At 56.5% G+C, this 10,239-nt stretch overlaps 2 protein-coding genes across 2 annotated transcripts; one reads left to right on the top strand and one right to left on the bottom strand.

The window, feature by feature from the left end:
• Window positions 1-2,085: 2,085 nt before the first annotated feature.
• BJ171DRAFT_121004 (uncharacterized protein) lies at window positions 2,086-5,304 on the top strand. Its single transcript, XM_053105556.1, has 10 exons — window positions 2,086-2,458; window positions 2,576-2,734; window positions 2,922-3,040; window positions 3,183-3,260; window positions 3,460-3,688; window positions 3,801-3,902; window positions 3,988-4,155; window positions 4,290-4,474; window positions 4,629-4,739; window positions 4,921-5,304. The coding sequence occupies exons 1-10, from the start codon at window positions 2,152-2,154 to the stop codon at window positions 5,116-5,118; spliced, it is 1,656 nt and encodes a 551-aa protein (XP_052966292.1). The 5' UTR covers window positions 2,086-2,151; the 3' UTR covers window positions 5,119-5,304.
• Window positions 5,305-5,643: 339 nt separating this feature from the next.
• On the bottom strand, window positions 5,644-7,802 carry BJ171DRAFT_121009 (uncharacterized protein). The gene is made up of 3 exons (XM_053105557.1): window positions 7,534-7,802; window positions 7,319-7,414; window positions 5,644-7,115 (listed from the first exon to the last, which is right to left on the bottom strand). Exons 1-3 carry the CDS (start codon window positions 7,633-7,635, stop codon window positions 5,814-5,816), a joined length of 1,500 nt encoding a protein of 499 aa, XP_052966291.1. The 5' UTR covers window positions 7,636-7,802; the 3' UTR covers window positions 5,644-5,813.
• Between the last annotated feature and the right edge of the window lie 2,437 nt (window positions 7,803-10,239).

Here is a 10,239-nt window from a genome sequence, read left to right as displayed (position 1 = left end):
TGCAGAGCCAGACGGAAGCAACAGACTCGTGGACGCAGATTGCAGGCCAGAGCGCAAAGGGTCGCCGGGATCGACAGGCCGATCGATCGATCAATTGACAAAACGAAGGACGAGGGCGGTCCGGCGAGGAAGTGCCATTGCCGAGGGCGTGTGCTGTGCTGTTGTGCTGTTGTGCTGTTGTGCTGTTGTGGTGTTGTGCTGTTGTGCTGTTGTGCTGTTGTGCTGTTGTGCTGTTGTGCTGTTGTGCTGTTGTGCTGTTGTGGTGTTGTTGTGTGTACTCACAGACTAAATCGCACCGCCGCGTCGCACCGTTGTCGCACTAACGTCGCACGCCCCTCCGCACCGCTGCACGCGCTTCACAGAAACTGTTGCTCCAATGTCGCAGAGTGTGTCGTGCGCAGTCGTGCTCAATGAAGCGATTTCATTGTTGCCGCGCGCAGCCCAGCGATTTCGCACCATCAAATTTTTCCGGCCCCTCGCGGCTGCTCATCTCGGTCACCCGAAAGTCACGTTGTATGTAGCGCAGCAAAAGTTGGAATCCAGCCATGGTCGGTTGACGGCATTTGGTATCGTCTTGAGCCAATTGACGGTGGTGGTGGGCGATTGATGTGGAGGAATGACCAATTGTATCATTGTTGGAAGCTCCACTCCGATTGCGGACAAGAGCCACCACCATCTGAATCTCTCTGGTTGGAAACCTAGTCAAGCGTGGCTGTGTGTCAGCGAGATGACATGATCGTTTGGCTATCGGGCAAGACTCACCTTGACAAGATGTCTTCCCACGACTGATTGAGCGAGCGATGCGTTTCTGGATCTGAATCAAGGACGCCACTGCGCAGTATCTCTGCCAGCCCAAAATGCGCTGGTTTTGAGGAGATTCTTTCTTCCCCAAGGGCAGAACCAGCCATCGTCGCTATTTTCTCGCCAGATGGCTCCCAAGCGAAGGACATCACCCAGGCGACCAAGTGGATCCAGAGCACCCACAAGATCCTTGGTCTGCAGAAATGGATGAGCACCACACCGAGCCCCAAGATCCCTGGGTTGGCTCCCTTCCTGCAATACATTCGCCATGTGTTCGATGGAGACATGCTGGACAAACAGCTGTACTTCAGCCTGACCCGGCGACGGCGATTCAAGCGACTCGATCTCCACAGCAAGCGACAGCGCACCGTCCACGAGATGTGCAAGCAAGTCATCGACCAGGCACCAAAGGAGACCGAAGTGGTGATTGCCTTTGGGGATGCATCCTGGAAACAGGGGAAGGGATATGCATCCAGTCCCAGGAGACTCAGGTTTGCCAAGTACTTTGAGCAGTTCCACCACCACCAGAGACGACCACCAGACCGATCCGTCTCCAAGATCCATGTGTGCTCGGTGAACGAGTTCAACACATCCCAGGTGTGCTCACATTTTCGGGAAGCCAAGCGACTCGAGTCACCCGAGTATCTTGATGTCGAGAAGCCACATTTTGTACGGAGCTGTACAAGCTGCCATACGCTGTGGGATCGAGACATCAATGCAGCCAGGAATATGATCTCGGTATGCCAGTCGATCATCGCCACAGGAGATCGACCGGGTGTATTCAAGACTGTGCTTCCCAAACCAACCAAAACAAAGAGATTGCCAACGAAGACAGGAGTGCAATGCCATGGCCTACCCGCTGGGCCTACAAGTCAGTCAGCGGGCTTCAAACATCTGAAGCCAGAAATGGGATCTGTCCCGTTTATTTCTGGATAGACTGTAAGTATCTCGCACTGTTCCTTGAGTATTTCGACAGTGGATGCCGGGTCGCCCATATTCTGGGCAGTCCACTTCGGGGTTGCCATCCCTCTTGGGATGGTCGATGAGAGGTGTTTGACTCCCTTGTGCAAAGTGTGTGTGTGCGGATGTGTGTGTGTGTGCAAAGTGTGTGTGTGTGACGGCGAGAGGCTTCTCGCCTTCCCTCGGGGGTCTCTCCCCAGAGACTGCTCTTCTCGCCGACCGAGGTGGCTCCGAGAGCGCGTTTTTTCGTTCTCGCTCATTTTAACAAGGAATTTTTTTCATAGTGTCGCCTCGCGTTGTGGTCATCGATCTCGCCGGTCCTGGCTCGCCTCGATCGACACCACACCATAACCATACCGGCACGGCAGCATCGGCATTCCATTTGCAACAATGCTGCCAGCACGGCTCCTGAGTCCAGTTCGCCCGTATCGCTGTCTGCTGGCCCCTCTCCGCCGGTATGCTTCGCAGCCTACACAAGCAGGGCTTCGACAGCCGCCCCAACCAAACCCGCCCCACGACGATACCCGCGACGTTGCCAAGCTCGAGGCTCTTCGGGAGCTGGGATACGCCGCATACCCCGACTTTAGCACAAAGTCGGCCATCGCCGGACACTCCTGCATCTCATCCATCATTCAATCGCAGTCAACGCGGCTGGAGAATGGCCAATGGGACAAGTCGGTGCTGCTGAGGACAACAGGTCAGCCCGGTCACTCCGCCCTGCCCTGAGATCGTCACCGGACAAGGATACAGTGCCTCAGTCGGCAGCCCTCCCAAGTGCTGATCCCTTGGCTACCTGCATAATGCATGTACATAGGTCGAGTCGTTGCAAAGCGCAGTGCCAGCAAAAAGCTTCAGTTTCTCGATATTGCCCACGCCGACAGCCAGCTGCAGCTGGTGGCAAAGCTCAGCGAGTATCAGTCCTCAAAGGAATTCCAAGATCTGATGCCCCTCATCAATCCCGGCGATGTCGTTGGTATGCACGGACGCAGCAATGACTTGGCTCTGCCCAAGTGTATGTGCACCCGGTGATGCGAGCGTAGTCAGACAGTTCCCCATGGCTACGCCCAAATCCTCCCAAAAGCATGCAAGCGATGGAGACCGGCGAGCGTCTGTATCCAGCTAATGCTCCTCCGGCTGGCTTGGCTCATTGGTCTGTGCAGAGGCCATCGGTTATCCCGGAAGGACGCCCTCTGGAGAGCTCAGTATCGAGCTGAAGCAGATCCGCATTCTTGCGCCTGCCCTGCGGCTTGTGCCATACAAGCTCGGCTTCGACGACCCCGTAAGTCATCCTGTCACTTTCCCACTATTGCCAGGATAAGGTTGCCCCGCTCGAACTGGCACACTGCCCTGGTCGCTGCTTTCGGCTTTGGCTGAGTCGTTGCATTATCCCTACAACTCACCGGCACGCCTGCGGCTCCCAGGAATCTCGATTTCGAAAGCGGTATCTGGATATGCTTGTCAACAAAGACTCGGTTGATCGCATTCGAACTCGCTCCAAGGTCAGACGCGCTCGACTCGCTTTGCACTTGCCTTGGCCCCAACCTTGATTTCAATTTCAATTTCAATTTCGATTGCCGCAATGATTTGGGCCGAATGTGGCCCTCTGACTATCTGAGAGCCCAGGTCGGGTGAGGTCGCTGGTCGACCATCGACACCCACAGGAATACCAATACTGAGACATCGCCTACCCATCATCAGATCATTCGTCGGCTGCGTGAGTTCCTCGATAGCCGCGGATTCGTAGAGGTTGAGACACCCATCCTTTCCAGCCAAGTTGGCGGCGCAAATGCCAAACCCTTCTCGACACACATGAACGATCTTCATCTGGACCTGCAGCTGCGGATCGCGCCAGAGCTCTATCTGAAACAGCTGGTCATTGGCGGCCTCGATCGCGTCTACGAGATTGGAAAGCAATTCCGCAACGAAGGTGCGCTCGATTGTGCGGTGGCGGCGTTGCTGGCAAGACCAGGCTCGCCCTCGAGCGCATGGGTTCGTTGACGTGCTCACCCGCTGAACCACGCATCCACCCTCGGCAACAGGCGTTGATGCTACGCACAATCCAGAATTCACGACCTGCGAGTTCTACCAGGCGTACTCGGATCTCGAGTCGATGATGGACATGACCGAGGAGCTTTTGCGAGGTGAGCAGTCGGGCACTGTCTCTGTGGCAATTTCCGATCGAGAGCCGGTATAAGCTCACCCAGAAGGACGTGGCTCCCTTGGCAGACATTTGCATCTCCGTCACTGGCACAGCCACGGCGGAGACAAAGATCGGCAGTAGTGAGGCACCCGAGCAAGTCGTTCTGGACTTTGGAAAGCCGTTCCAACGCATCGACATTGTGCCGTTCCTGGAGGAGCAGCTTGGCCAAAGCCTCCCCCCGCTGAACGAGCAAGGTTTGTGCCTGTTGTCATTTATTTCGCAACTTGAAATTCGGCAATTGTCCTCATGAGAAAGGGAGGGAGAGGGAGAGTGTGACACAGATCTCTCGCAGCTGACATCTCGCGACTTGTCCTGTTCATTGGTCCAGCCTCTCTACCCGAGCTGCTGGGCATCTGTGACAAGCACGGTATTCCCTGCTCGCCTCCACACACCCTTTCCCGAGTTATCGACAAACTGATATCCCATTTCATCGAGCCGATCTGCGTTCAGCCCACGTTCTTGTGCGGCCACCCGCTCGTCATGTCGCCACTCTCGAAGGAGCGCCTGCACACGGTAATCGCCATACCGCAATCGCACTCCTCTCCCCGGAGGAGAGGAGGGAGGCAACTCATTCGCTGATTTGTGCATCCTCGTAACTCCGGCTGTGCTTCCCAGCCCAAATCGCGCTCAAGCCCATCCCTGATCCCTGCCGTTATTTTGCATCCAGGGAACCGCCAGCCGGTTTGAGCTCATCATTGGTCGCAAGGAAGTCATCAACGCCTACAGTGAGCTGAACGACCCAGACGAACAACGGCGGCGATTTGAGAGCCAAATGAAGGTACATTGCTCTTCTCTCGTGTTGGCCGAGGCATCGCCTGCCCTGTCTATCGGACTCCGATGGACTAGTGAGTCGATGCCGGCTATGCTCACACCGACACATGCTCGACTTGGTTCTCCTCCTCGTCATCCTCCCTTCCTGTTCCTTCACATTTTGCCTGTGGCGCGACTCTCCGGAATAGGATCGCAGTGCCGGCGATGCCGAAGCCCAGATTCTGGACGAAGACTTTGTCACTGCTCTGGACTACGGCCTGCCTCCGACGGTTGGCTGGGGCCTCGGCATCGATCGCCTTTGCATGCTGCTGACGGGCTCGACTCGTATCAGAGACGTTCTCGCTTTCCCGATCCTGAAGCCCGTCGCCAACCCACAGACTCAGTGAGTCCGAGAAGATCGCGTCGCTGGCAAGCCCAAGCAGCACTGGATCAAGTAGCGACACGACCATCGTTCTTGAATACACCCTTGTCTATCTATATACTAGCGCGGCCACGCCCGTCCACAGAAACACCGCGCCGACCCCAGGCGATCCTCAGCCCGATCGACTCTCACACACTGTTGGCAATCTGGGAGTGCGATCATCAATCTTGTCGAGACATGACCACAGGAAGTACGTCGACCGTCGTCAGTGGGAACCAACCCGATGTATTCAGGAATGTGTCTATCCCAGGACAGGTCGTGCCGTCCGTGAATCCGGTGGCAACAGCGATGGAAATATCGTCAATAGGCCTCCGTGGATAAGGACCTCTTAGTGACGATGGCAGGAGTTTTGGAAGCTATGGGTACTGCTTGGTGTACTGTAGGGAGGGCGTGCGCTTACAGCGGATCACACCGCATCGCACATGCATGCAAGGTCGTCGGTCGCTCACGTCAGCGCGTGTATAAGGTGTACGAATGGATGAATGGATGGATGAAGGGATGGATGGATGAATAGATGGATGGATGAATGGAGCAATAAACTGAATGGGCAAGTGAAGCAGACGCAGAGGGCAGGAGGTGGGGGAACCAAAGATACGGCCATATTCCGTTTTAGTTGGAGGGAGGGAGGGAAGGAGGAAGCAAGCGATCTGTGCGCCTCGCTTATCGCAAAAAGTTGAGCGGGATCAAGCCAATATGGCCTTGGCTATTCTGGCCCAGCCCCCAGCCATCTCTGAATCGCTTGAGCACTCGGATGCGTTCTCCGAGGCCGAGTGACAGCTCGTCGGCACGAGTGGCGGTGTACTGGAAAGCAGCGTTGAGGTACTCCGGAACCGGGGCCACGGTGATGTCCAGGTCACCTCCTTGGCTTGCGGATGACTCTTGATCCGAATCTCCGTCTCGTGGTGCTTCGCTGGCCTTGATTAGGTTTGCGGCCGAGTTGGAGGATCGAGGCGAGCCCCATGTGTCTACGGCAGTTGACACGACCGAGGAACTCGACGAGCCGGGGATGTTGGAGGAACGTGCTGGGGAGACTGTTTTGCCGCTGAGATACGTCATTGGGACAAGACCACGCTCGCCGGCCTGGGTCTGGATAAAGGCCCAGTTGTCGCTGAAGACCTTGAGAACAAATACCTTCTGGCTCGGGACGACAGCGAGCTCGTCCAGCTGCTCAGATTCACGCGAGAAAAGGACCGTGCGAGCATCGGTGAGAACAGGCGGCAGCGAGAGCTCAAGGTCAGCCTTGGTGGATGATGTGCGTGCCGGAGACATTCCAGGAGCGGGCCCGGCCTGGAAAGCGTCCTGGCTGGGGCGAGACAGGCCAGCATCATGGCTTGGTCGGTCGCAGTCATTGAAGGTCACCGTGGCCGTGCTCTGGGATTGGGACGAATGACTGTTGGACTGGTCCGAGACCATGGTGGTGTATGGGAACTGGAGGTCCTCTTGTGTGGCCCGCTTCGAGAAAAAGAGCCTGGAGGATCTCTGGCAAGCCCAGCCCGAGTGGTCTTTGGAATGGAAGCCCTTCTCGAGCTCGTTGTGGGAAAAGCTCATGCTTGTACGGGAAGGTTTGGGCCGAGAGTACCAACACCCGATGACGACAAGGGCAAGGAAGGCAGCCGCACCGCCGGCGATGCCAGCGATCACTGGGGTGCTGAGGCCGCCAAAGTCATTCGATCCAGTTGACGGAGCCGAGCCGAGCGTGGACAGAGCAGCGGGTGCGGCCGAGCCGGAAGCTCGACCGGTGGCAGATTGATGCTTGAGGGTCGTCGAGGCGGCAGCGGCAGTTGTACCGGAGCTAGCAGCACCGATCGTGAGGGGAGTACTTTCGACGCAAGTGGTGGTGCCGATGGCGCACAGACGGAGGGTGCTTGCACCAGGCTCAAGCGTTTTCGGAAGGGTGGCTGCGTAGGCCTTGGTTTCAGCGACACTCGGGATGGATTTGTTGACCAGCAAGATCCCTGCGGGCTATTCAAAGTAAGGACCAGACCACAATGTTAGCGAGCGAGAAGAAGCAACGAAAGTGACCAGCACGAGGGAACAGGTTGACAGCTTGAGTGACCAGCTTGACAGCTTGAATGACAAGTTTGGCAGTTCCAGTGACAAGGCCGGCAGCAAAGCTGAGCGTCAAAGCACGGGGCGCTTCAAACAGCAGGACCAGCAATGCATACCTCGAGCAGGATCTCGAGCCTTCCTTTGGCTGGGAAGGTGCTCCCGGCCGCCCAGACGACAGAGATGGAGACGCTGGAGCCCGCAGCCCAGACGGTCTAGAGCAGTGTTTGGAACGCATCATGACACTGTAAGAGTAGTATTTACGGCCTTTGGCAGTATCGACAGGCATACTCTGGCGAGCGCCACTCTCTGCACGACGAGTGCGATATCCTACATTTGCAGCCAGACTGAGGCTGGGAGTCAGCGCCGAGACACTGGTGATCCAGAGCATGGCCAGGACAGTGCGCAAGAGATGCCGAAGCAATAGGGCCGACATGGTAACGTCGAGGGGATGTGTCTTGTCACGAGGAAGGAGCGGTAGCAGAGCAGAGCAAAGCCGTGGAAGTGGACCAGGATCTCGGACGGAGCGGGAGGTTGTTAGAAAAGACCGATGCGGCTTGGCGAGAAGGGAGACCGGTGTGGGAGCAGCCCAATTCACCAGCGATTGAGGAGGCGGGTGCGAGACCAAGAAAGTAACCGGTGCTCTGGAGTGCTATCGTAAGCGCAGATCGGCCAAAGATACCACACGACGGCCACACGGCCGACGGGCGCTGCTCTGGAGGGCTTATATGCCATCGGCCATCGGAGGATAGCAGGAGCGGAGCGAGACCATGGCCCAAGGCAGGTCGGGGCGAGGAGCGAGCGGAGGGAACGGAGAAGCCGGCGCTGCTGTCGGAGGATCGGCGGATGGCGGGGTGGTGGTGGCGTGTTGTTACGAGCGGCATCGGTGTTGTTACAGGCGGCGATGGTGGTGGCGCTGTTTATATCAAGTTGCTGCGAGTGATGCAACCGCGCTTGAGGGTGATGTTAATTGTTGTTGTTACATGGGGAGCGACTGGGAGATATCTCTGTTGTTACTTGCCGATGTCGTTACGAGCAATATTACCCATCGTCCCAACATCGCCGCTTTGGATGCCGTCGGTGCTGAGCGCATTCGCCACGGCTGTGTTCCGCCGAAACGGAGTGAACGACTTGCCGATGGCGAGCACTGGACACCCGATCCGCCCAACGGCCGAACATGCATCCGTCCGCCCGCTGGTCGTACGGCGCTTGGATATGTCCCCGGCGCAGCGACTCTGCCGACCCACCGTCTGCTGATGGGTGATGATGCAGCCGAGAGAAAGGAGCAACCTCTCCCCCCCCCCGCCGGGGTGTGGACCACCTCTGCCGAGACCATCGCTGTTGAAACTATCGCTGTCGAGACAACCTCTGTCGTCCGTCTCCGGTCGTGCACCCTGCTCTGCGGGTCTCGCAACATATCCGCCTCCGCCCGGGCTGCCCCGCATCGCAGGCTCGTGCATGGAGCAGCAGGATCCCCTGCCGTATCAGCAAGTCTGGTTTCAGCCCGCTGGTTGCCACCCGCCCGATCGGCACGCCGGACGACAGATGTCGGAACTGCTGATGCATGCAGAACGAGTGTCATTGAGGGTGCAGGATGGCCTGCTTGGTCGGTCTGGACAACTGGGACAGCCGGGACAACTGGGACAATCGGGACAACTGGGACAATCGGGACAACTGGGACAACCGAAACAGTCAAGACACCGTCACGATGAAAAAATAGGACGTGACCCCTGTGCAGTGGCTGTGTTCGGCTCGGGACCTGGTCAGCAGGACAATTTCGACACAGAATGAGTCACGTGTGTGCCGACAGTCTGGTGCAGCCTCGTCTGAACGATGCCATTTTGGGACTGCTCGCTAGCCAATCAACAGCGTTGCTTCCCACACGTGCTCTGGCCCGATTTGGCATTCGCTTGCCGTCCCGCTCCGTCCCGCTCCGTTCAGGGACCCCTCCGCCCCGGTTTCTCCCGGCCCCGAACCTCTCATATCCTCATTCTCCCTCACCATGACCCGTTCTGAGAACTGCCTTTCGGACACCCCAGTTCCGACCGCCGTTGGGCGGCACCGTGAACTCCTGGGGCAATCCTCGGCCGTTCTAACTAGTCCAGGATTAGGTCAAACCCGCGGTGGTCACTGCTCCACCAGCCAGTTTAACCTCAGAGTCGCAAACAGAATGCGGTATGATATGCCGTGTTCAGTAAAAACGCAAGTGATAACAAACCCGAAATGATAATAATCAAGATAATGTCCCATGGGGGCGAGGATATCTGGAGGGAATGAGCGATGCGGTTAGTTGAAGCGTCGCCTTCGAGCTCTCTCAGATGATGCTCAATCGTCATGAAGGAGCTTACTTGGATTTGGATGGCTTCCTGCATTCGAGATATATTCAAGATAGTGAAAGAGGAAGCGTTAAAGTTAATAACATTAGAGGCATATTCATGATGCGGCTCATCCTCAATATGCATGCGTTTAACGGCACCTATGTCATCGATCGGCTCACGGGCCCGTCGAGGAAGTTAGGATAGAGAGGGCCTGAGGGGAGTATTGACTTGAGCCTGACGACGGAAGCGGGCAGGAAGCGGTGGTCGGGGGGATATTTATATTCCAAACCTTCCGACTTGACCTGTCATTACACTGATATGGTCACTATGGGTCAAGTTCGGACAAACTCCCTTCGTCATCAAGCAGCCTCAAGCACTTTTTGGCCCAACTACCTGCGACATTTGCATCGACTTGTCAAATCGGAGGATCTTGCTCGATAATATAAAAGCCACCTGGAATAGTTGGTATGAGTATCAGCCTGACTTTGCCTCTCCATCCACTCTCCAATTGCAGCAAAGCTGTACCCACCGCCTTCCATCTCGAAGTATCCGACAGTAGAAACGATGGCATCGGCTGGAACAAAGATATGATTCGTTGACTCCATGCTGTCGAGGTGGAAGGTAGCGCACTCGTTGCATGGGCGGTATCCTGAACTGTCATCTCCATATCTGATGTTGATCTTTGGAATCACACAGTATGCCCAGTTTGTTGTTTCTCCATC

This window comes from Polychytrium aggregatum, assembly GCF_025602895.1.
Source record: "Polychytrium aggregatum strain JEL109 chromosome Unknown BJ171scaffold_20, whole genome shotgun sequence".
Classification (NCBI taxonomy): domain Eukaryota; kingdom Fungi; phylum Chytridiomycota; class Chytridiomycetes; order Polychytriales; genus Polychytrium; species Polychytrium aggregatum.
The sequence above is the reverse complement of the archived record's forward strand: the minus strand, read 5'-3'. Positions and strand labels throughout refer to the sequence as shown.